At 35.4% G+C, this 27,020-nt stretch overlaps 1 protein-coding gene across 2 annotated transcripts in view; it reads right to left on the bottom strand.

Moving 5' to 3' along the window:
• BRINP3 (BMP/retinoic acid inducible neural specific 3) overlaps positions 1-27,020 on the bottom strand; it is a 206,080-nt gene that overhangs the window by 38,542 nt on the left and 140,518 nt on the right. For both annotated transcript variants that reach the window (XM_032192765.1, XM_032192766.1), the window contains exons 5-7: positions 15,406-15,511; positions 12,025-12,261; positions 1,170-1,392 (exon numbers count right to left, since the gene is read on the bottom strand). In XM_032192765.1, coding sequence (XP_032048656.1) covers positions 1,170-1,392; positions 12,025-12,261; positions 15,406-15,511 — 566 coding nt within the window. The remainder of the gene's footprint in view (positions 1-1,169; positions 1,393-12,024; positions 12,262-15,405; positions 15,512-27,020) is intronic.

Here is a 27,020-nt window from a genome sequence, read left to right on the forward strand (position 1 = left end):
TTCCCAAACCTGCCTTTAACATTGATCTTGGAGCTATCTATTGATCATCATTATGTCATCATATTCCAGTTTTCTTTTGTGGTAATTATATAACCTTTCTTAGTGGAATGTTTTATAGTTATGAAATGACTCCAAAAAAGCAAACATACATACATATTTTTGTTTCAACTAGCAGATCACAGGATGTGGGAAAAAAAAAAAAAAAAAAAAGAAAAAGACGTGGAAGGAAGGAAGGAAGGAAGGAGGGAAGGAAGGAAGGAAGGAAGGAAGGAAGGAAGGAAGGAAGGAAGGAAGGAAGGAAGGAAGGAAGGAAGGAAGGAAGGAAAAGAGATTGGATTAGCTGTGTGCTACCAAAAGGCAAGGGGAAATTGATGGAACTCCAGCAGAGCTGAAAGAAGGGGAGTGTAAAGTACCCCTGGCAGTTCTGGAATACTGAACCTAAACTAGATTTCTTCAAAACTGATGGGGATAAGTGCTAAATTCAGGAGTCACTGGAATAAATCCATGATGCTTTTGCTCAGAAAAATAATTTCCCTAAAAGCTCATTCATTTCAGATTTATTCTGTGTCATTCCACTAATTTCAATAAAGTTATTTGATCAGCAATCAACAATAACCACTTTATGTTAATATAGATTTGACTAGGTAGCTTTCAGGTTCTCTCTGTTTTTAAGCAGAGCTAAAACACGTTTTCTTTCCTTAGGCATCCTTTCAAATCTAATTCATATCTGACGAATGAGACAAGAAATCAATAGTATGTAGTATACACTGTATAATGACCTGGAAAGTTCTTAAAATAGCTATGCTTGCTTCAGAATAGGTATTGAGTATTCTGTATACAATTATTTGGCACTGTTACAATTGGCCAAGTTCCACTGAAAATAGAATTCTGTAAAAAAGGGGTAAACCAAGCAGGGCATGAATCTGTATGCTCACGATACTTTTAAATTGCCTGACAAAACACAATAGCATACAAATCAGGTTTTATTTTGATCTTTACCATCACATTTAAGACAGCATGAACAGAAAAATATGAACATATGTAGAACATACACAGCATGAACAGTATGTGTATGTTGTACATACACAGCATACTGTACATTCCCACTTCCATGTCATTAAGGATACTGTAGCATTAGACAATACTATGAGTTTCTCAGGTTTTCTTACCTCTGCCTTGGCATGCGGATGAGTGGCTGTTTATGGCATCTCTTACTAAGGCCAAAGAGCTTGTGAACAATTTTCTGTGCCTTGAGGAAGAGCTGCTTCATGCTGTTTTCTAGTTGCTCATAGCGACGTTGAAAATTAGAATCCATTGTCCACAAATGCATTACAGTAGATGTGTTCAAGAAATAATTCATGGGCAGCCTCTTCATAAATAATTTGAATTCGTCTAAAAAAAAATAAAATAAAAGAGGTAAAATTTAATAGACTTTAATTATGTAGCTATTTTTGCAGCAAAAATTAACTTCTTATTTGGTGTTCTCAAACTTCAAAAATTTTCAAATGAACTTTTGTAATTTTGGAATTGAACTTTTTAACTGTTTTAAAGTAGAAAGATAACTACATTTTTAATGGCAATACTAGCACAAAAACATCAAATGTTGATTTTCCATATTCGGAAGGACAGAGGTCCATGATGAAATAAAACGTATTTTTTGGCATAGATTTTTCTGTGATGGATTATGATTCATTGGAAGAAAAATGATATTGAAAGGTCTTCAGGAAGATACAAAATGAAAAGCAAGGGCAAAAAGAGTGATTTAATATCTAATAAGCTGGTTTTAATAATGCATTTGTGATCTCCTTAGCAATGTGTTATTCATTTTCTTGCCTTGCCTTCCTCTTTATAGCCTTCTACTATTCTCCACTTGAGGTCAGCACCACTGCCCCCCTGCTGTCTCTGGGTGCAAATTAAGGGTCTTAAGGAGTTGTTTCATTTATGAAGTATTTGAACCCTAACTCTTACCCTTCACCTCTTCCTGATCCTTTTCCTAATTTTATCTAAGATATTGGTTCTTATCCCGTATTCAAAAAGAGTAAATATGTGTTTTTACCTTAATTATTCGATTTAATAGAAGTATTTGACAAGTTCTGCTTTACCACATGAGCAGCTCTTTGTCTTTTGGTGTAATTCTGGGAGAACCTATTCCCAAGTGACAAAGTGACAATTACACCGTAGTCTCCTTGCACAACACATCCCAGATATCTTTTCCCTTCAAGGCTTGCATAGATGTTGTGAGTGAGGGTTGTTTGGTTTGTCTGAAAGAGGCACAGTCTCATTGATTTGGTAGAGCATTTCAAGCCTGAGGAGTGTATTTTCAAATTTATGAAACCAGTATCAAAATAAATAAATAAATAAATAAATACAATAAATAAATAGGGTTAACTGAACTGTTTCAAAGTATGTCCTTCAGCAAAGCTCTGATCTGCAGTTTGTATAAATCAGCTAAGCTCTACTGACTTCAGAGGAGTGTACTAATACACCCAGGTAGGATCAGATCCAAAAGCTGCTTTCCTGAATACCTGTTCTAATCACTAACTTCTCATTTCTCTTCTGTTCTTCTGAGACACTGGTATATTTACTTAAACTCAGTGTCATGATGACCAAAAATAAAAATAAAAATCTCAGAGAATGTATTCAGAATATGACTTTTCAGTTTCCATATTTATGTATTAATTTATTTAAGAAGCACTGTCCTCTGCACAATGGTAATAAACTCTACAGCTAACAACTAATCAGATGCAATGTTTAGAAGCAACAAGGAGGGTTTACAGACTTTAACTTACAACAAAAAACCATTCCAACAAGAAAATGCTCCTTTTCCTTCCTGTAATAAACATCATCCTTGACTATCCCTGTGCCCTGTATGATCATTCTAATGAGCACCACCACAATGCAGGTAAAAGAGAGACAGAGATAAAATGAGCATGGTTACATAGTGCCTTCTGAAAAAAAAAAAAAAAAGAAAGAAAGGAAAGGAAGGAAAGGAAAGGAAAGGAAAGGAAAGGAAAGGAAAGGAAAGGAAAGGAAAGGAAAGGAAAGGAAAGGAAAGGAAAGGAAAGGAAAGGAAAGGAAAGGAAAGGAAAGGAAAGGAAAGGAAAGGAAAGGAAAGGAAAGGAAAGGAAAGGAAAGGAAAGGAAAGGAAAGGAAAGGAAAGGAAAGGAAAGGAAAGGAAAGGAAAGGAAAGGAAAGGAAAGGAAAGGAAAGGAAAGGAAAGATAATGTGCTCATATCTTAAACAGACACATTTCATGATCTGTGAAACTACAACATGAACTCCTACCATTGAGAGATGATTAAACTATTACATTCTTGTAATTATTGAAGGATTGTTTTTCTTCAGAAGAATTGACTCAGTATTTCATAATATTTTGTAGATAACACTTTATGCTTTCTACGTCTCAACAGTCTTTTCTGTTTAGATAGCCAGTTCTTCAGAGAAGAGCCTGTCCCTTATTATATCTTTACAGGGCACTTAGCACAATAGACCCCAAATTTAATTGTTGGCATGTAATAAAAATAATAATAATAATAAATTTGCCTGTGTCTTAAGGCAACTGTATCCTCTGGATTCCACACTGATTGCTGCATTTAATGTGAAGAGCGAGACTTCTGATGGGAACAATCTCATAAATCCCAACACATTATTACACCTTTTACGTAACAGGACTGTATGTGGAGGAAGAAAAAAAAAAAAAAAAAGTTTCTCCTTAACAATATGACCATAGTAATATAATTACATTCCCATAACAATGTTTTAATTGTTACCAGGGCAATACATATTACAGCAAGTCAAATACCAGCATCAGCTGCAAATTGATACCTCAAACCACAAAGCTGTTAGTCTGAGAGAATAAAAAGCAATAGGGCCTACATTTCTAACAGTTGGATACGGTTGCTGTTCAATAAAGTGCTGCCTCAATATTGTTTAGATATTATTAAAGAGATTTATAAAAGATATATGATTTTTAAAATATACCACTGTGATTCAAAAGCCTGGAGAAAACAAAGTACTAAAATTAACATATATTTGTTTTTATGTTGCAATGAATTTTAGTTGTTTGTGATACATTACTTAATTTGTCATGGAAGTAGCAGCTGTGATCCAAGAAATATATGTTTGAAACTAATCCAACTGAAGGAAGCATAAGACTGTGGCTTTAAAACCACCTTATTTCTTCATAGAAAATACAGGAAAAGTAAACTTTTTCTTTCCTTCCTCCCTTCCTTCCTCCCTTCCTTTTCTCTAGTTTTCCAATTTATCCACATTTAAAGGATAAATCATTTAGCTTTCCCTATAATTAAAACACTTACTTCTCCGAAGTAAATTAATTTTTTTTTTTGAACTTTCTGAAGGACAAAGATAAGGAATGAAATGTATCTGCTCTGGCAATATGGACTTCATATGAAGGAGAGAAGCTCAACATTTAATATTGGAGATGCCGTTTGAACTGGTACAATCTAATTGCTTTGCAAGTCTCAAGTGAAGCAAATTTTTATTCTTGTAGTGGGCTAGGGGCTTCTGTTTGTTTGTTCTTCCTCTTGGCTTTCATTTTTGAATTGAAGATTGCTGCAGGAATAGATCCTCTAAACTCTAGGCCTCTAAACTCCTCTCCAAAGAGGAGACAACAGGGCTAAGTATTAGCACAGTTGAAGGTGAGATTGGTGGGGAACAGAGATCCTTTGGTCCTTCATTAATGTGTAATTTCTTAGGAACCATATGCAAATGTTACAGTGGAACTAATTTTACTAGAACAGGAAAGTCTAGATATTCCCGTTACAAACCCCTCTTGGTGCACAGATAAAAAGGAAAACATTGTAGAGTTAAAGGTGTCAGTATAGTTAGAATATCATCCTGCAAATCAAGGAGAAATTCTGAGGTTTTACTAGGCAGCAGATAATTTTCCCTAGACTCTGCTGAGAGCAGAAAAGACACAGATTTCATATAAATAAGAAAAGACTCATTTCTTAATTTCAGTCTAAATATGACTTTGACTGTGAATTCACTTTGCAGAAACCCACAAGATGAACTCCAACAGCCGTCTCCGTAAATCCCAACTTATAAAGGATCCTTCCTTTGTCCTGTTATTCTTTCAGGTGTGATTTTGAATAATTGTTCCCTTCAAATTGTTCATATCACTACCCTTCCACTGGCCATTCTTTGTAATTAATTGTAAACTCAAAATAATAATAATAATAATAATAATCTCAAGAAATGTATCTGTTTTGAATCATGGGTTATTTTGGATTTTTTGTGAACATTTTGATAATTTCAATAGTTTTTTTGTTATACAAATATTCCTGCAGCACGGACATTCCAATTTCTATCTCGTGCTAGCTGTTATCATTCTATAGCACTGTAAATGCACCTAATGCATAGGACATAATTCTTATGTGTAGATTTCGGCATAACCTTTGTCATCCCCAGAAGCTACCTTTCTTATTCTTGGCCATGTTGATAACTCCTACACCTTGAAATCTGGTTTAAGCAAATAAACACGTAAATATGTCAGAGAAGGATAGTTCAGGAAAGCGAATGAGTTAAACTGAAAATGTTCTTGGAAAATGCCTTGAAGTAAATAACCAATGTTAAACTGTTACAAAAGAAGATTTAAGAAGCTACAAACCAGAATAGACAGCATTGCCTACATTAAAAGTGAGACCATGGAGTGACATCCCTCTTAATAAAGTCCAAAGATGCCAGAGAAGGTCGGAATTCCACCAGGAGTGAGTTTGTCACCAGCTTTGAAGTGAATTACATTATGTCCTGTACATGTTGGACATAAGTAGAATTGTATTAGATCAACTCTTCCGCTCCTCCTCTTATTACAATATCATCACAACATTTTAAGTGTCTAAGAATGCAAATACTGTGAAAATCTTTAATAGGTTGATTTGCCAGGTGCTGCTTAAGCAGGAGGTATATAATGCTTTTAGGTTTGAAATACAGGCAATTATACTGACAGGACCTAATGGGCCATAGCCTCATTTTTTGAATCAGAGATGAACATTTTAGATATTGACTCTCTGAAGAAAATCTACACATCCCACCTGTTCATTTTATTAGAACAGTGACACCTCTGCAGGGGTGAGGTGGGGAGTATCAGTCACAGAAGGAATGACAGCTTGGTATATCGATTAAACTTCCTGACAACCACATAGGGAAGTTAATTACTGGGAGGCAAATTAACACCTTTGCAAGATAATAGAGAAAACAATAATTATGTTAGGAACTCAGGAGGCTAAATTTTCTTGGCCTTGAGCCTGAGGCTGTGAATGCTGTTTTAAAGAAAACCACTGCTCTAGTGCTCTGGGGCAAATAGTTTGAACCATATTGATTGAAGTCTTTATTCTCTGTGATTAAAAAGCACCTTCAACTTCCAGTGAGTCTTTTGAGACATTCCACAAGGAGTCTTTCAATTAAGATTTCAAATGAGACTCACTTTGCATTGCAATTGGTCTATTCTGGTCAACAGAAAGGCAAACTGTGCTACCAAAATGACCTGTGCAGTTATGCCTTATGTGTGCCATGTAAGATGAGATTGCAAGGACCTTTTGACAGGTACATTCTCTCTCCTGAATCAATAAAAATTAAGCTTATTAGAGAGCAAGATGAAATCTGTTGCTTTTATAAACAGAAGAAATCCTTCAGTTTTCCATTTGAATTTCAGGTTTATTTTTTGTAGCTTATGCTACATGTGTATAAGTTAAAATACAGCAACTGGAAAAGTAGTAATCTGTCACTGAATCACAGTAAGAGAGAACTTTAAGTGGATATTGTTTTCTCTGTAAATGGCAGTGTGGAGCTTTAGATTTACTGCCTGTCTGTAATGCAAAATCAAACCTATGCAGCTCACAATGTTATTTTTTAAGAATTGGAATCCCAACACAGACCCTCAAAGTCACTCTGGGCACTTGTCTTCTATTATAATTGCAAGAAGTTTCTTCTGGTCAGAATGTATGTATAGCAATACCTATGTTTGATATGACATTCCTAAATTAAACCTTTAAAAAAATTAAAGTATTATCACAGTAGTTTACACATGAGTTATTGAGGGCCCTGTTTGGATCTTAGGTTGTCCTTCCTACTGGTAGTAAGTGAGAAGTCCAGAACCCAGGCTCAGAGATACACAATGTAGTGAATCTGCAAGCTTGGCAGATGGGAAAAATTACCTTTTTTACTTGTCAGCTAGGTGACTGATTTGAAGATAGCAAGAGGCAATAAAAAGAAATTCCATAATGCATATTTTTGCTAAAGCAGTTTTAGAAAGAACTTGCACTGGGGAATAGAAAAATTGGTGGCTTATTGGGATGGCAAACAAAATTATATTAGAGTCTCCTGACTAAATGGAGGGATTGTTAGTGTTAAACATCACACAGTTACAAAATGGAGTGCTAACATTTCTTTTAGATGACACTGGACAAACCACCTTAAAAGAAAATTGATACCATTTAAATTATTTGAATGAAGTGGCCAGATTTCAAAAGGTACTCAGCAGCCTACCACACCAGGACTGGTCTTTGGTACAGACAATGCATGATAATTTTCTTACCCCGCTATCAGAATCCAGAGCGTGTGGATGGATATTCATGCCTTCCATCCATTTTAGAACAGGTATCATGATTTCTATAAGATGCTAAGTTGCCAGACAGGGGTTGACAGGGTTATTTGTTAGAATTTGCTTCTTTGCATTGGTAAGTCTTGCTAAAAAAGAGTCTCTGGACTTTCAGAATCAGCAATGTACAACGACTATGTGTTCCTTAACAGCATTACACACATCTTGTAACCAAAAGCTTTCAGAGTCCTACGTAGTTTTAAAATTTGGGAATATTCCTAAGTAATCTTCTGACACGCTTTACTGTGTGAAACTAATTAGCAGTTGAGTGTTTAGATCAAACATTTTTCCTGAATGGGAAAGATTAAATTTACAGAGCAGGTGGAGTAGGAGGGGGAGCTGGACATTGTCCTAACAAAAGGAGTAAAATAGGTAGGGATACAAGAGTAAGTGACAACCTGAAAAGAGCAACACATTGAAAACAGATATAGTCCTGCCCTGCAGAGTGGTCATACTAAATTTTCACCTTTATGCAGTTGTAATTGTAATGTACAGGACCTTTGACTTTTAAGTATGTACACACATTTTTCTTTTGCATCTCATGATTTAAAAGGCAAAGTAATATTGTAAACTGGCTAATCTGGAAGAGAGCAGTAAGCCCTAGAAAACAGTCATATTTTCTTCTTTTATTCTTTCCTTCCTTCCTGCATTCCTGCCTTTTTCTTTTTTTTTCTTTCTTTCTTTCTGGAGATTCAGATGGAGAGTTTCAAACATACAAACTAAATCTAGCTACCCATTGATTTTAAATGGGATTTAGGCACCAAAGAACTGCCCTTTTTCACTTTAAAAAATATGTTCATCTGTTTTATCTTGAACAGACAGAAAGAATGATAACACTGACTGTAAATAAGCAATTTTAAATAGACTATTTACTTCCTCTTTAGGCTAAATTCTGTCCACAGATAAAGTGCATGACCTCAGGTGAACCCAGGAAGTTTTATAGGTCTTCATCTGGGGAAAAAATTGTCTCTGAATTCAGATAATTATTCTGTTATATGTAAAGTAAGGAAGGGTTAGGGTTGCAGGAAAGTTAGGAAGTTAATACACTTGTATTAAACTTTATGTGCATCTGGAGTTCCGTATAACCTCATAATAAATGTAAAAGTATGGAATTAATCCATTTATTCCTCTGCAGTTTGCAATAGGCTATATAGGCCAGTAGTTAGTGTACTGGATTATGCTGTATTTACCTACTCAGATTCCAAATTCTTAATCTAGACATCCTTTTCCCTATTCTTGTCTAGCTAATTTATTTTTATTCTAGATTGATTTCAATAAAATAACATACTCATCCCAAAAGCTGACTTACATTGATTAGACAAAGCCTGAAGGATGTACTTCCCTCATCAAACCTACAGAATATCTATTTAAAACATTAATTTTGTCTAGTAACAGTCACTTTTGTTCTCAGAACACATAGTTAACATGAATCAGATATTGCAGGTATGTTATTGTTCTTAAAGTTTTCACAAGGAAGGTCTAATTTTCTTCAGAAAATCTCGCAGTAATCACTGTTGCTGGAAATGCTTACAGATTATGTGTGTCAATATTAGACAGGCATTTGAGGTGGTGACATATGATTTACAGAGGAAGACTGAATGAACCATGACTACATTATATGTCAAATGTTCACATGACAACTCTTCTTCAGCAAAGTGCAGGCCCAAGCACTGAACAAGGTTTCTTATGCAAAATTGTTTATAAATAAGAACAGAGATTTCCTAAGCTACATATGAGATGTAGACATGATGCTTCATACATTTATTAGATTAAAAATAATTCAAGGGCTTAAATGTACATGTGGCATATGGCTTAATGATACTGATAAACCATATTTCACAGTTTATTAGTTAATGTGATTACTAGCAATAACCTAATTGGCATATGTAGGTAAAGTTTTCATGTTGGGTATTCACATAGCTGAAAAGATACAGAGAAAAGATAAAAAGATAAAATTTCTAAGTTTTTTAAAAGCATAGAATTTAACTCTTACCTGTTTGCCTCCTGACAATCATGGTTCAGTCCTGAACACAGGACTACTTGTGTCTGACAATAAACTATTCTAACTTGTAAGTTATTTGATGTCCCTGTATATCTTGCCATAAGAATTCTCCACAGGTTCCAGTATGTGTATAATCATTATTTTCAGGTAACTAAAATTGCTGCTAAGTAGGTACCATCAAATGAAATTCTTCAGTTATTGAATAAGATTTCATCCTGATCAAACAAGACAAATTTTGGTAAACAAATCTGTGTCATTTAGTAGAGTCAATACACTCATTCCAGTTTGCAAAGCAGTAAATGATATCATGAATCCAGAAATGTATAAGGGTGTTAAAGTAGCCATTGACAAAATGCTGCTTTTATGTACACAAAATGAAATATAATTTAATGCTTTATAATCAGTAATTATATATTTTTAAATTTTATAATTAATTTTATATAATTTCCAGGCAGAAATGTTCTCCGGAAAGAACGTTCTGGTGTTCTCATGTCAAGAGTAAAACTGGAGCTTGGAAAAGGACCTAAGATCTTCAAAAGCAGACTGAGATGCAGACATCAAGTCTCACTAACAGTTAAAGTGATGAATATGTAACTGATATAGAGTCTTTAGAAATTTTTGAATTTCTTTAACAACAAAACAGCGAATGTAAAAATGTAAAAAGTAGATCCCTGAGGAGGTTAAACCTTGCTCTCCTGAAGTCCAGGGTCACAATCTTACATTTTGCCCTGTTTCCTCCTCATAAGATCCTGAACTCTACCATATCATAGTCACTGCAGCTAAGGGGCTGCCCCCTACCTTCACATCTCCAACTAGTCATTCATTAGTACAAGGTCCAGCAGCACACCCCTCCTTGTTGGCTTCTCCACTAACTGTGCCAAAAAAAGTTGTCATCAATGCACTGCAGGAACCTCCTGGACCCTGTGTGCCTGGCTGTGTGATCTTCCCAGCAGATATCAGGGTGGTTGAAGTCCACCACGAGAACCAGGGCTTGGGACTGAGAGGCTACCGGGAGCTGTCTGAAGAAGGCTTCATCTACCTCCACTTCCTGATCAGGTGGCCTGTAGCAAACACCCACAACAGGGTCAGCCGTGGTAGCCTGCCCTTTAATCCTTACCCATAGGCACTCAACTCACTCTTTGTTCAGCCCTGGGCAGAGGTCCACGCATTCCAGTTCTCCTGTGAGAGAACTGCGCTCTATTGTTCTCTTGCTGTTCTCTTCTGTTCTCTTGTAAAGAGCAACTCTACCACCTTGCCTTCCTGTCCTGTCTTTTTTTAAAAGTGCGTAGCTTTCCATGATAGCATTCCAGTCATATGAGCTATCCCACCTCGTCTCTGTGACTGCAATGAGATAATAGCCTTGTGACCACATGCAGCTCTCCAGTTCTTCCTGTTTGTTACCCATACTAAGTGCATTAGTATACAAGAATTTCAGGGAGCTGAAACACCCGTTGCTGAAATGCTTAGTCATTTTGTCCCTCTCTGCCACTTACTCATCCTCTTTCCCCAGTACAACTCCTTTCAAACTATGATTTCTGCTTTTTCCTTATCTCCCTCATTTATCTTTTTTCTTGGTGATTTTTCCCAGATCTGCTTAGATCTCCTTACTTTTCCCACCATCTGGCTAGACAGATGTTACTGATACCACTGAGTGAAAACAGCTGTTCAGAACCTGATTTTACCTGTGGTTCTCATTCTCTAAGGGACAGGAAATTCTGAAGATCAGGACAGATGAAATGATGTATGAAACAAACCTTGATGCTTTAGAGAAAACTGATGTGGTATAAACATTCTGCAATGGCAATGGATAGGCCCAGCATAAGCAGAAATCACATGAAGATAACATATAAGTTATCAACTACAATGGGATAACTATTAACTATTTGGTAAATTAAAGGCAGGCTGTGCTCTCTGTCTCTTGGCATCTCCAGAGGTATGAGATAAAAAGGAAGTACAACTCTGACCCAACACAGCAAAATGGATGTGAAATGAAACAGTTTTTTCAGCAATAATTGAATAGACAGTTGTTTCAGCAACAGAATAAAAATTCAGAATACCTGTGTTAAGTATATGCAACCTGACTTTGTTCCCCATTTGATTTGCTTTCTGCCTGCTCCAGCACAATTCTTGCTCCAGTAGGGACCAAGTCCTCACAGCCCTGGACTCCATAAAGTGTAAGAGATGCATACTCAAACATAGCCTGCTTAAACACTGATGTAATCACACAAACTGTTCAACATGATGTGATGAAAGCAGTTTATCAGAATGTTTTAATAATTAAGACTGAGATCCAGGATGTTTAGCTTTAGATCTCTGAACCATTCTGGATATAGATGTAGTCTGTCGTATAAATCTTATTTATAATGCAGAGCCAAATAGACAAAAATCTTATAAAACATCTCACCAGATTCTTCAAATTCACTGTTGTATGCATTCCAAGTTTCACTTATGCGTAGCAGATTTTCTTCCATGGCTTGAATGTCCATGTAGGGACAGTTGCACTCTGGGAATTTGGGGCCACACTGACACCAGCAGTCATTGTCCTTGCAGATGAACTCCCCCTCTGAATTGCAGGCAATATAGCTCAGAGCTGCCTGGACAAAATGTTCTTGAAGATACTCAGGGAGGATGACTTGAAGACCTGAAGGAAACAGAGTAAGTACTGTGTTATTAAACCCAAATGTATATTCAAGTCAAGCAATTTCCTGTACCTATATAACATGGTAATAAATAAATAAATAAATAAATAAATAAATAAATAAACAAACAATAAGCTAATACTAAGCTACAAAAATAAACTATATCGTTTACTTAGGACAATTTACATGTATGTCAAGCATTTGCACTATGTCATGTATTTCCTTACCTAAGAATTAATTTCAGATATATACTTTACACTCCTGTCTCATTATGGAACATCCATTCCAGTAGATAGTAACTTGTGTTCCTCACATTGTATACTAGTGTAATTTCTTTTTTCTTTTACAAACTCAGCTGTAGAAGCTATTCAGTAAGGAAACATGCAGATGAATTACAATACTGATACTATGCAGCTAATACAAATTCTGGGAGTGCTGGAGGGAAAGCAGCTTTGAAAGACAACAGTGAGAGTAAAGGGGCTGTATAACCAGAAGAAAAGAGGTTTGAAGACAAACATTTCCATTCTGTATTGGACTTGTTTTCCATGTTGGCTTTGACGTAAGTAGGTATGCCTGAAGTACAGAAATGTCTAAATTACTCTGGTTATTTCTCCATGATTCTGTAGACACAAACTAAGAATAATCAGAAAATTGAACTGTAGGACATTTTAGGAAAATAAAATTAAAATAATATTTCATTTTGTAAAACATCAATAAATAATGGCCTATTTTCAGCAAGGCATTGCAAAAATATGTGTACAATGATTCGTTATGACCAGTAACTGTGTCAGTTTGAGCAAAATCAGATAAACATCAGTTTTGTTATTGATTTTTTTTGAGTGCATGCATTTATAATGTGGTTTACCCCTATTTCATCTTTCAGTACTTTAAGCAGACTTTGCAGGATGGGACTTCATCCATCACCACAGAAAGTCCTCTGAATACAACATGCATTGGAATTAGCTCAAATCAGGTGTTATCAAATAGATGTTTACACTCCTACAGGATTTCAGAATGCTAAGAGACAGTTAGCTGGATGTGCTGGGTAGGGCTATAAAACCCTAAGAAACAGAATTCAATCAACTAAAACTTTAGCATGGAGAAGGGATGGAAGATGTAGCTACCATATTGTTTAAAAAATTAGCATGCTATGTCCCAAATCCCTTTGCAAACCATTTTCACACTTCATGACAGGTAGAAGTCTTATAAAATCATGTTTCACATGTATCAAAATGTATGTGGTTCAGATGTATCAGAACCACAGAGCAGGAAAATTAAAAATTCAGAATGTCTGTGACCAGAAGTTTATTCATCTGAAAATTTTTACCACTGTTAACATGATTTCACTGATGGGAATGAGTATTTTATACAGAAGCATTGTAAATTAATTGTAGCCATCAGTCCTTTAGCTACAACAATAGTCAGAAACAAACAAACAAAAAACACACACAGCAAGATTTTTGATTTATTACATGTAGCTATATTCTGAAGTAAAAATAATTTTTCAGGAACCAGTGGGGCTTATTTGTAGGCCAAGTAATTTCTCAGCATATTAAATGTTTATTTATGATAAAGGGTACTTGGACAATTTCATACAGATTTATTCCTAATTTTAAGGTAAATAAAAAAAAAATAACAGTAATTTTATGACCTTTCCAAGTAGAAAGCCATATTCAAATGCATTATAATATTGCTAAAACTGTGTCTGTTTGTGCTTTCTTCTGCATCATATCAAAACTTGTAAAACTCTTGACTATACTTTTTAATGTACCGGTATATTTGTGAAAAACCTTGGTATTATGAAAGTAAAAGAAAGCCCAGATAAGCAATCCCACCTTGTTCAATTCCTACATAGTAAGCATGAAATAGTCTAAGCAGTTCTGACACTAAATTTCTTGTGACAATTTAATGGCATGTGTAAAACTGTTCTCTGACTGATGTGAGGATTGATTTCCAAATTTTAACTTAGAAACATTGTGCAAATGCTGCAGACCATTAAAAATGGCTTTTTTTTTTTTTTTCCTGGAGATATTTCATTGCATTTCAATAAAAATGACAAGTTCTTTTAAAAAATAAAAATCACATATATATAAATATATCATCTGTGAAATCATTGTTTGATTTAATGGCTTTATACCGATTCTCACCTTCTGGAAAGAGAGAGGAAAAGCAAAAAACAACCCTCTCCTCCTTTCCCCCCCCCCAAAAAAAAAAAAAAAAAAAAAAAAAAAAGGATGTATTAGACAAGAAGATAATCTTTCCCAGACAATCTTATTAATCAGCAACAACTTCACACTATATGTCCAACTGAGATATGAACCAATAGTAATTTTAATTACAGCTGGAAATAATTGTGAAGCTACCTGTAAAAGCAAATTGACAACCATACTCTTCTCTTCTTGTATATACACGGGTATACACAAAAACATCAGTTAGTCTGTTTTCAAAATAATAATAAAAAAGTTGTTCATGTTACATTTGTGTAACTGAAACAAACAATAATTAGTAAGGTCCCTAGAGGTTCACTTTCAAAAATGTTTAGGTGCCTAATCTGCAATTTGGGGTACGTATCTGTTGGAATTAACAACAAATAAATTAGAAATTAATCCTCTTTATATATATATATAAATATATATATTCACTTTTTCTTTTTCTTTTTTCTTTTTTTTTTTTTTTTCTGTTGTGTGAGATGTCTAAACTTCCAGATTTTCTTAAAAGTCCCAGAGGAGCCTTTGGACTCTGCGTTTGTTCCAGTGGGATGACTGCATGATGTATATGCCACCACTCAAAATGTGCAAAGCAGGCTGAACACATTAAATGTCATTCCCTGCTTGGTAGAATCCGTGGGAATTCAAGCTTTGTAAAAGGTGAGCAAGTCGTTGCTAAATAAGGCTGTAAAATGTTAACATTATTCAGATTATTTTCTGATGGGCACAGAAATTGCTTCTATTTCAAAGGCAACATGAGTTACTGACATTTCTTTCACTTTGCCTAGAATATACTTATTGGGGAAGGAAAAAAAAAAAAAAAAAAAAAAGAAAAGAAAAAAAGAAAATGACCTTTCATGAGGTGGAAAAAATAAAAACAAATAGTGTGATAAATGTCATCCTGTTCCAAAACAGATTAATGAAATTGTACCTACATACCTTGCAACTGAATCTTATTTTCAGGACTCTGAACCAGAACAGAACTGACAGAATCTAGGTTGTCATAGTTACTGCAGCCAAGAGGACCAGTCCGCGTTTCTGTTACCTGATGGTAAGGGAATGGAAAAGCATTTGCTGCATTATTCAAAACAGACTGAAGAGTTCAGAAGGTTGTTGCATAAAGTTTCCCTTTAATTCAGCTGTCTGTACATTTCAGACTTAAGGTGAAATATCTCATTTTATATATGACAAGTATGATTGTAAATGTTTTACCAGTACAACAAACTTTGGAAAGTGCTATTTCAATAGCAAGGAATCACTACAAGTGACCAACAGTCTACAGATGATTTATTTCTTCATAGCTATAGAATTAATTTAATAAATATGGTTCATAAAAATGCAGACTATGATTTTCATTGATGAAACTTGTGCACATGGCAGCTCCCTGTTGAAATCATGAAAAAACTTTGATTTCTTCTCTATAGCACAGCAGGACTCAGAAGTAAAAATACTTTATGAGCTGCGCTTACAATGGTGATGCTGGGTTATCTTTCATCTGGGAAAGATCTAAAATAAGATTAGATGTAAGACTCTAGACATCCTGCCTACTGTAATCACAGAATCAATGACCACAGGATCAAAATACATCTAAATTTATCAAAACAATATCACCACAAATAAAGCTTTGTGTTAGCAGTGGTGGGTTGTGTTTGGCAACATGCAGTTTGTTAAATGAGTAAATACATTATTAATAATAATAACAATAATAAAGGCAAGTGATTTATATACTTTATGGAATATTATATATGACACTTAAGTGTCAAAAAAAAAAAAAAAAAAAAGATTAGAAAAGCTAACTTCTTTTTAAATGCCATAATAAGTGAAAAAAATAGGGCCTAATCCAGTTTCTCTGCAATTAATTGCGACAGCTGTTGAAGCTCTTTAGTGATGCCCAGAGGGCAGGCTGGCAGCTCCACAGCCAGCCAGGCAGTGTCTCAATGGCTATTATAGCTTCTATAGGTAGCTGAGGAAAAATCTCAAATACTTAGGACAAGTGGGTATACCAAGATCTCACTTTTTTTAACTGGATTGGATGCTGTAGAAAATTCATGGCTTTGGAATTCCTTCCCCTTTATACCAACACCAGAAAGAAAGAGGACGTTGATTTGCTTCAGCTCTGAATACTATTCTTTATTTCAGGTAGTGTATTATACCCTGAATCTCCTGGAGAATAAGTCTAAATTACGGGGTCAAAGAGCTCATTTCCAAAATTTACGCCTCCACTGAGCAGCAAACATCTAACATTAACTCTTATGAATAGAAGGAAGCCTGCTATTTAAGCAATCTGTTTTTAAAGGAATATGGAGATTTACAAAAATAATTCATGAATGATTATGTTGTTTAGGATCACTCAGTGGTCTTACAGTGTCTGTGCTACCACCAGCATGTGTGAGTGGCTGCAGCTGGATCATGCAATTTCTTAAACTACTGAGATTATCTATACATTGTTTAATATTTTCCTAGCCCTAAAATTTTCATAAAATAAGTGTGAAATCTTATGCTATCCCAAGTTATTGGCCCCTTTCTTTTACTCTGAACTAGTATTCCTGAGAACTGAGAAGGATTTTGTAATGCCATCAGCCTGTGGGGAGAACACGCTGAAATGATTTCAGCCAAATCTGGTAGCAAAGTGCTAGCCATGCAAGGAAATAAATGTAGTCAGGATCTCTACTCCCTGCCCAAATTTGGCAGTGTCTGGTATTTATGCCAAGGCCAGATTTACCTCGTTTTTTTGCTTAATCATCCTGAATCAACATAAAAATTCTTGCATGGGTATCAGATTTGTGTGGGACACAGCCAGAACAACAACTTTGATTTATCGGTGACCCTCCAGGCCCTTTCCCTTCTCCCAAGTGATCAGAGTTTCATTCTAAAATCCCATTTTCTATAGTATCCTCAGCCCATATAAGGAATACTAAACTGTTCATATAGTATCAAAGACAGGCATCTACATTAAATAAGATAAATAACCAGAAGAAAATAGGAATGAAGGTAGTTATAAGTTTTATCCTATTTCTGAAAGATTATGCTAAGCATTTATCTCTGAAATTCTTTATATAAAGATCCATTTATTTTTGCATTTTTTTTAATTATTATTTTCAATCATTTGTTTATAAGGCAATGCAATTCATGAATTCATCTGAAATGTAGGAACTATAAAGACAGTTTTACAAATTCCTATTCGTTCTGTTTATTCTTATGCTTCCTGCAATTACAAAATAAGAAAGGTTAGTAAGTAGTTGTATAATTATAATGTCTCATTTTTTTCATGAAACATCAGTCTTCACTTGGATGATGCAAAACACAGATAGCAATAACCATTGTTTTGATTATGGAAGTGACAACACTTGGTGTATCTTGGTGTATCTAGGAAGCAGAGGGGAAATACATATCATTACAAGGTGCTTTTTTTTTTTTAAATTGTTTTCTAAGGACCAGCCATATAAAATTTCTGATTCAAATGAAAATTAAATATATGAGAAAAAAAAAGAGCAGGGTTAGATTTTGTTGTGGACATAAACTCATGGGAAGGGCTATGTTGAGCTGACAGGCACTCATGCTCATTGTAGGTAAGCAATAAAATATTGTTTTAAAATAATAATAATTTAAAATAATAAATAATGATCTAAAAATAGAGCAATATAAAAGGCCTTTTTCTAAGCATTAGATTTTCACTGAAATCTATATATTTCTATTGTTCATCTTTTCAAAGTGCTCTAGCCTTCTTCTGTCTAATCCTTTTCTCTGGTACTTTAAACTTCTGCATACAGATCATATTGGAAAAAGAAAATAGACTGCATAGTTCGAACATAACTCCAAACCCCAAAAACAGTTATAAAACAGCCAAACTCCAGCTTTCCATGGATGGCACTTCTAGTCAGAGGCCAAAGTTACATAAATCATATTATACCCTGCACAAGCCCTACTCAACAAAGATTGCAAATTGGAAGAACAATGTGAGTAGTCAATAAATGAAATGTGGATTACATAAGAAAGCTTCAAATTTCTGGCAAGTTATTTGATCAAATGAAAGGATTTTATTTTGTGGAAAATCCTTTAAGTAGAAAAGTAGACTACAAGGGGGAAAAAAAAGATGGGGGGGGGGGGGGGGAAGGGAGGTAGAAGCCAAATGAGTTAATTCTGTCTCAGTGCAGGTGTTACTAAAATCACCGATAATTTTGCATTTTCTGTCTGTCAAAGGAAGAAGATACAATGATAGAAGAAGCATTGGAAAGGAATTGGCACTTCTTTAAGTATGTTCCAAACACAGAAGTATGACTATATTCAGTTCCAGGATCACAGCTAAAGTGTTTTGTCTGAAGGTGTACAATAAAAGCTAAGTCAAAAACAGGAGAGGGAAAGGTAAAATGTAAATATTGTATGCTAAGATGCTAGTATAGTCCAGAAGTGATTGCAGATGAATAAAGACAAATAAAGATGAATAAAGAACACTGATTTCTAAGAGCTTGATCCAGAATCTGTAAAGGACACTAACTCACAAAGCAAAATACAGCAGAACAGTTATTTAATAATGAAAAACCCCTAAGAACCAGTAACAAAATATTTGACGTGAACCAAGCAAGCTATTCTCAAGTGCCTTGTTTTCAAAGATTATCACAACACAGGTTTCCCTGGGCAGCAGGATTTTCAGTTCCCAGAAATAAACTGTAACATGTGGCATTAACGAGATAAATGCCTACAGTTTTCAGTCAGTTAAAACTCATAACCATGGTGATAATGACCTGATTATAAGTGCACTGAGTATGTACCTCCCAGCGCTGCTTAAGGGCTGAATTCCTGTGATATCAGTGGGTAGTATTTCCCTGGGAAACTACTTTTTTTTGTCCGTGATAATTAGGCCTACAGAAGATTCTCCTAATAAGAATAAAATATATTTCTGCAGAGCTTTTTTTTTTTTTTTTTTTTTTTTTTTTTCCCCAGGTGTTTTCTTTCAAATACACATAGCTAATATTCTTATCTACATGCCCATCCAGAGATAGTAGGCTGTCTTACATAAAGGACTGTCCTCTTTACGAAGACTCTTTTAAAATGTATTTGGCTTCTAAGGAAGATAACTAAGCACATAAAGGAGAAGGAAACAATGCTAGTCACTTCAAAATAGGAAGCTGCATTCATATTCATATTACCCTCTTTAATATTTTAAACATTTAAATAGTGACTTAGGAAATTCCTCATATATATGTGACACCAGTGTTGGAAGAAGGTATCTTCTGAATGACTGGTACATATAGAAGAATGAACAAAGGCATATCAGGAGAAGAAACCCAAGGAAAAAGACAAAATTGGAGTGATTTAATATTTTGGAGGATCATCTGACGAAGAGGAAGAACTTTTTTTATGCAAGGAAGCTAATTGTTAGGTAAAACCAGATCCTGCCACCATCACTCACTAAGTTCTTTCCTTCATAAATCATTCAGTGGGATTAATTGCATAGTAACAGCGCTTGGCAGTTCCTAAAATAATTGGAAGTCCCCAGTGTAATTACACATTATCAGCAATCAGACAGAAGAGTTAACCTAGACACAATGGCGTCCATAGTCCAGTAGTGCTGCAAGGCGGCAAGGATCACTTAATGGTGGTAGGCAAAGGTCTGTAAGGGATAAATCATACCTGTGAGCTACAAAACCAGGTGTATATATGACCTTGATAGGGAACAGAAGAGTCATGAGGGGCTGCCTGGCTGGATGTTATCACAGCACATATTTTTCATCCCCTATTGTCTTTAGAATTTTTCTGTATGACTCCCTGTCAACCCTACCTTAAGGACTTGTCTTCCAGCCCATGTTTCCTCACCTTGTCATCCCTGTACATTCAACTCAATACTCATTTCACTTTAAGAAAAGTTGATCACATGAATAAGACCTAACTGTATTTTCTGTTTAGAAGTGGCTCTCCTGCCAATGCAGTGGGGTGGTTTCATGCTGATGGACAGCTAACATCCACCCTGCTACTCTCTCACTTCTCAAAAGAACAGTGGGAGAAAATATTATGAAAAGAGACTCATGGGCTAAGATAAGGAGATCACTCACTAATTATCATCATAGGCAAAACAGATTCAGCATAGGGAGCTTCATATATTTTATTGTCTATTACTAGCAGATTAAATAAAAGGAAACTAAAAACCTTCAATTACCATCCACCTTCTTCTACTTCCTCCTTCCAGGTGGTACAGTGGAATAGGGAATGGAGGCTGTGGTCAGTCCATAACGCTTCGCCTCTGCCACTCCTTCACGGTCACTCCCTGCCCCTGCTCCACATAGGGTCTCTCCCACAGGATGCCATTTTAGGAGTTTGCTTTTTGTTGGTGGTAGGCTTTTTTGTTGTTTTTGTTTGTTTCTTTGATTTTAGAATTGCTAGTATTCTAAAGCAATACCTCATAGGCATGTGACATTTTCAATACATTTTCCATCAGCTGTCTTGTTAGTATAAGACTGACTTTTTAATTTGATGAATCCACTAACTGAGACAATCTGGAATCACTACCATCTTAATTTTCTGTCAACTGATGTTATATGACATTGCAGAGTCAGTAAACTTGATGTTTCAGCAAATGAAATAAATTGCAAAATGTTCATTAACCAGGAAAAGTGGAATAAGAACTTCTTTCAAATTTGGAGGGAAGGAGACAACTTTCAGTTTCACTGAACACAGCAATAAAACTTCCCATGAGATCAGCGTAATCCCTCTCACTCCTTTCTTTCTCTATTCTCAGGAATGTACTGTGAGCTACGCTGCTACATTACAATGACAAAGAATTGAAAGGTATTATCCCCACATTAAACATTAAATACCTTGGAAATCAGAATATTTTATGAATTGGAAATGAACTCAGGCTATCCTAATTCTGTTCTGTTTTTACATTCTTATAAAAGATAATGATTTGGGGGAACTGTTTAGTTTTATCTGATACAGAGCAAACACTTGTAAGTTCAGTTCTATTTTCCACTATTTCAGACAACAATTTGTTAACTGCTAATTGCAGGAGGATGCACATGAACATCGACAAACCTTTGAATCTATGCTATGCCACAGGAAAGTTAGAGAAGAAATGAAGACATTCAGGAATGCACCAGCTTTGAGCTACCAAAACATATGTAAGTTAAACAGCTTTCTAAAGATAGCTGGGATAGAGGTGGGGAAGGGAAGGAAAAATGATTATTCCTTATGCTGTTCCATAACAATGGCTCTGCAAACTTTGCAACACTTCTGAGGCTCTAGAACTTGAAGCTGAGGAATTACCCCAACTGAAATTGCTGGCAACATTGACAGTTCTGACATTGGAGCCACAATCTTCCCTTTTATTCCCATGTATCTTTATCTGAAACAACAGGAAAGCTCCCAGAAAATTAGGCTGTCTGGGCAGGAGTGCCAAAATCTTTATTACCTGCACTTCCAGGAATCAAGGGTTGCATCAGCCTTACAACAGATAATGAGGATAGGCATTCTCATTGAAAGAACAAGTCATTCTTTTTAACAAGTTTTGAGGAATACATGAGAGTGAAGTTCTCTTATGGAGAAGTAAGGGACTTCTTAGTAAAGATGCAATAAACGCTCAATATTTTATTTTTGTTTACATTTAGATACTTCTGCTAACCCACATCTTGAATGAATGCTGCTAGGATTTTTTAAGTATAGCATGCTCCCTAGCCCTCACTTCTTTTCCAAACATAATACAATTATTATATAAAGCACAAAAAAAGCTCCAAAAAATCCTGGGATGCATAATGTAAAGGGACATCTTCTGTCTTTATTTAGTCCAACTGCAAAATCCCATGCAAGGACTTCCAAAAAGGATTAGGAATAGGATTTATATCTTCATTGCTGAGTTTCAATATACAATGCTGAGGATACTGGGATTTTTCATTGTGTTCCCGTTAGTTTTAAAATGATAGAACAATTTGGAAATTTATAAGACTCACAGATATTATCACAATCACAGTTGAATGGACAATTATTGTCTTAGGTTGGGAAACTATACACAAAAATATAAAGTCTTTCTAGAATCAGAATACAAAGTCAAAATATTCCTTTGTGAAACCACAGAAAAAGGTCAAGATTAATAAAACATTATTTCTGCATAATTTTTACACATTTTACCTTTTACCTGTGGTCGGTTTTAAAAATTATACATATTATATTTTCAGAAAAAAAAAAAAAAAGTATTAAAAAAATTTATTAAAGATATTAGAACTTAAAAATAACATCAAAAGAAGTAAAATCTTCAAGCTCAAAAATCAAAGTAAGAATAGGTTAATTAAGATCCAGATTTTCTACAGAGATCTTACCTAAGATTAAATAGTTCAGTACAAGTTTAAAACTTATTTGCAATGTCTTTGGTAGCATTATTAAAAATTTACTAATTTAAGATATTCCCAAATTTTATATTTCCTCTTGTCAAATGCATATAAACTACAGAATTATTTTTGCTGGCCATAGCACTACAGTTCCTAACATTCAGCACCTCACATGTGTTGACATCTGCAAGGACATTTTACACATCTACTTTATTTTACCATACTCCAGTCAAACTACCCCTTTTGGGGTTGTCACTGTAACCTCTCAAAAAAAATCACATTACTGTCCATAATATGCATGTCTACTGGTTTGCTCTCTATGTAAAAACTTGCATGTTTTTAAGGATTTATTTTTAGGTTCTGTCCTTATTATTTCTCGCCCATTTATTCCTTCTGGTAAATGACTGCAACACATTTGCCCTTTCTGATTCATCATTAATGATTAGTCTCCATTTATAGTTTTGTACAATTCTTATTTTTATGTGACAGTTTTTTACACTTTTTCCTGCCCATCAACTTATCAATTACAACTGATCTATAGTTTAATCATTAAGCACCTCTCAGATGTTCAAACTAAAGGGAAATTCTTGGCTAAATTTGTTGTAGAAAATCAAAGCAACTTTATGTTAAAGTTCTTAACTTCATTTAAATTGAAGTCTCCTTTTTGTTAGCTGAACAGTTTAGGTTTATTGTTCTGTAACTCTGACTAATTGTGCTGTTCCATTACTATTGTGTAATTTAATGTTTGGGGAAAGCAAATACTCAGCCTTTAAATCCCATGGATTTATGTAAAGACATAGAAAAAACACATGAGATGGGAATCTGATTCCAAATTTTGCTGCAGTAAATACATATATTGCTGACGATACTAAACTGGGAGGAGCTGTTGACTCTGTTGAGGGTGGAAAGGCCTTGCAGAGAGATCTGGAAAAATTGGAGAGCTGGGCAATCACTAACCACGTGAAGTTTAACAAGAGCAAGTGTCCGGTCCTGCACCTGGGACGGGGCAACCCTGTCTATATGTATAGACTGGGCGACAAGACACTGGAGAGCAGCCCTGCAGAGAGGGATCTGTGGTTGATAGCAAGTTGAATGTGAGCCAGCAGTGTGCCCTGGCAGCCAGGAGGCCCAACCATATCTTGGGGTGCACCAAGCATGGCATTGCTAGCCAGTTGAGGGAAGTGATTGTCCCACTCTACTCTGTGTTGGTGCGGCCTCACCTCAAGTACTGTATGCAGTTCTGGGCACCACAGCACAAAAAGGATGTGAAACTGTCAGAGAGGGTCCAGAGAAGGGCTACAAAGATGGTGGAGGGCCTGGAGGGGAAGATATACAAGGAGCAGCTGAGGTCACTTGGCCTGTTCAGCCTAGAAAAGAGGAGGCTGAGGGGAGACCTCATCGTGGTCTACAGCTTCCTCACAAGGGGGAGTGGAGGGGCAGACACCAATCTCTTCTCTTTAGTGACCAGTGGTAGGACCCATGGGAATGGCGTCAAGCTGTGACAGGGGAGGTTCAGGTTGGATATCAGGAAGAGGTTCTTCACCAAGAGGGTGGTTGTGCACTGGAACAGGCTCCCCAGGGACCTAGTCATGGCACAAAGCCTGTCGGAGTTTAAGAAGAGTTTGGACTACCCTCTCAGTCACATGTTCTGAGTTCTGATTTTTGTGTAGACTTGTCTAGAACCAGGAGTTGGACTTGATGATCGGTGTGGGTCCCTTTCAGCTCAGGATATACTATGATTCTATGATATATCATGTATAACATATTGATACAGATAATATGATTCTTATTCAAAGTAGTCTAATATGACTGGCCAGCTTTTTCACTACAAAAATTATTAGAGATTTAAGACTTGGAAATCAAATCTCTGGCATTTATGTTTTAAAGTAAATGCATGTGTTGTTTGGCAAATATTATTTGTTAGGGAAAATATCAAAAAAAATATTTATTATTAATTGCACTGGAAACTCAAATACCAAATTGGCTAAAAATAGTAAAACACAAAGCACTAAGTGTTAAATCTGTTTTGAAGTGTATATGCTTGCTGATATTTTCTATGTCATTTAAGTGAGTTGAAGGAGCAATGTTCATACTCAAAACAAATGTAAGCATTTATGAACTCTACCCTAATTGCAAGACTCAGAGTACTGGGTTCTTAATTTGATAAATGAGCTTTTATATCATCCAAGCAGTTTTGAGGACTTCATTTGTGGGATTCTCACAAGATACAAGAAATATCAGTAGCATTTGTCTCTTTGTCACCCAAGCAACATCTGAATTCACTGCAGGGTGGGGTGTTAAGGAAAACCTTGGTGGATTACATAAAACAGCATAAATCTCCAGTGGTCTGAAAAGTAAAATTTGTCATTTATTATGATTAATCTTCATATGTAAATTACTCATAGAAACTTCTCCCACAGAGTTCCTATTTCTGTTCCAGCTGCCAGTCTTCAGGAAGAACTGTCAGTGTTTACAGGCTTGTTTCAGACTAGTCATAGCAGAGAAAGCACCATCGAAGAAAGAGTGTAAAAGAAGGCATTTTATTTATGATACTAACTCGCTATGTTATCTTTCTGCAATCATGAGCTGATGGTAAATAGTCGACAGTAAATACACTGAACTTTTCTTTGAGGCTAAATTTTATGACAATGCAAATATTCACACAGTTCTAGATCTCTACTGTGTCTCTACTGATCTCTGAGTCTCTACTGTGAATCATTTAGTGTAATCATTAATTTTACCTAATTTAAATTCAGATAACATTTTTTAAGCAAACAGAAAGCTTGCTGCTATGGTAGTGAGCATGGCTCTTGACAAATAAATAAATAAATAAAGATTCGGAAAGGTAAGGCATAAAGGAAAGAAACAAAATTGCAGTTGAATTACTATTTGAAAGAAAAAAAAATGGTAAAAAATAAACTAACTAATCATAAACTCAGAGCAGTTTTCTCTAAACAGAATAAATTCCCCCCCCCCCCCCTTTTTTTTTTCCTCTGAGATCTAGTGTTTTCTGGATAATACCATTCTCTTATTGCCTTTCTGCTATTGATTGGAAAGGAGAAGGATCGAATCCTAATTTCTCAGTTCAGTTGAAATTTATTGGAAATGTGAGTTGGTACTTGTGTTTTTGTTTGTTTGTTTGTTTGTTTGTTTGTTTTTGTTGTTTTTTGTGATGTGGTCTTTCAAATTTAGTTTGTCAAACTAATTGGAAAAAAAGACCATTTATTTCAAACTTAAGCCATGTCATGTATATACAGGTTAAGGACATATATGCCAGTATAAGGACTGGGAAGTTTTTGGTTATGCTCAACCTTAAATATAGAAACTTTTAATGTCACTCCAAGATTTGAAGATTGTGGAAACTACCTTTAGCAAATGAGAACTGGAAAAGATGTAGGAAACAAACTATATTTTCTTGGTATCCCTTAAAATTTCAATGCATATACAAAAAATCTTACAGAATAAATGCAAGCAAATCTATCCAAAACTGCTCAAATATCTCTAATTTTACTGTAACAAAAGACCATTGTGAAATGGAAAAACAAAGAATCAAAAAAAAAAAAATCTTGGGAGGAAGGAAAAACAGTTGGGTGGCAAATTCCTGTATAGTCATGCCAATATCCCATATTGGCATATGAGATATCAATATCTCATATATTGAGAAATATGAGATCCTCCCCAGTATAAATCAACATTAAATTTGATGGAACATTGTGGAGTTGTACCCTGTTGTTTTCCATGTTTCTGACAGTGAAAATACCTTTGCCCCATGGCATTAAGGCTGTTTTCATCAAACTCCTCTGCTAAACCTTAACCCATTCACCATCTATAAAGACATGAATGAACAAACTGACCACTTTTTAGAAAGGTTCAGATAGTGACTGAGTGATCCTTGATATTCTTATTTGATGAAATAGACAAAGAGATAATATTAATATGCAGAATACTGCTCTTAGACTTAATCTCAAGGGGCAATGTTATCATGACAAAGTGGTGTGCCTAGATGAAAAATCCTTCAAATCAACCTGATTTGTGGTAATAGAAGGCCCTGCAAAATATCAAGGCCCATTCATTAGGCCTTGGATGCGGACAGATATTTCATTAATGAATTCATGTGCAAAAATTGTTTGGAATACAGAATCTTGTCCAAGGACTTGTTTCATTCATTTCTTTCTGAACCTGATGTAAATGAGAATACCTAGAGCAAAGAATAATGTCATAAAGACAAGCGCATTTCTT

The sequence above is a fragment of the Aythya fuligula genome, chromosome 8 (genome assembly GCF_009819795.1).
Source record: "Aythya fuligula isolate bAytFul2 chromosome 8, bAytFul2.pri, whole genome shotgun sequence".
In the NCBI taxonomy this organism is placed as follows: domain Eukaryota; kingdom Metazoa; phylum Chordata; class Aves; order Anseriformes; family Anatidae; genus Aythya; species Aythya fuligula.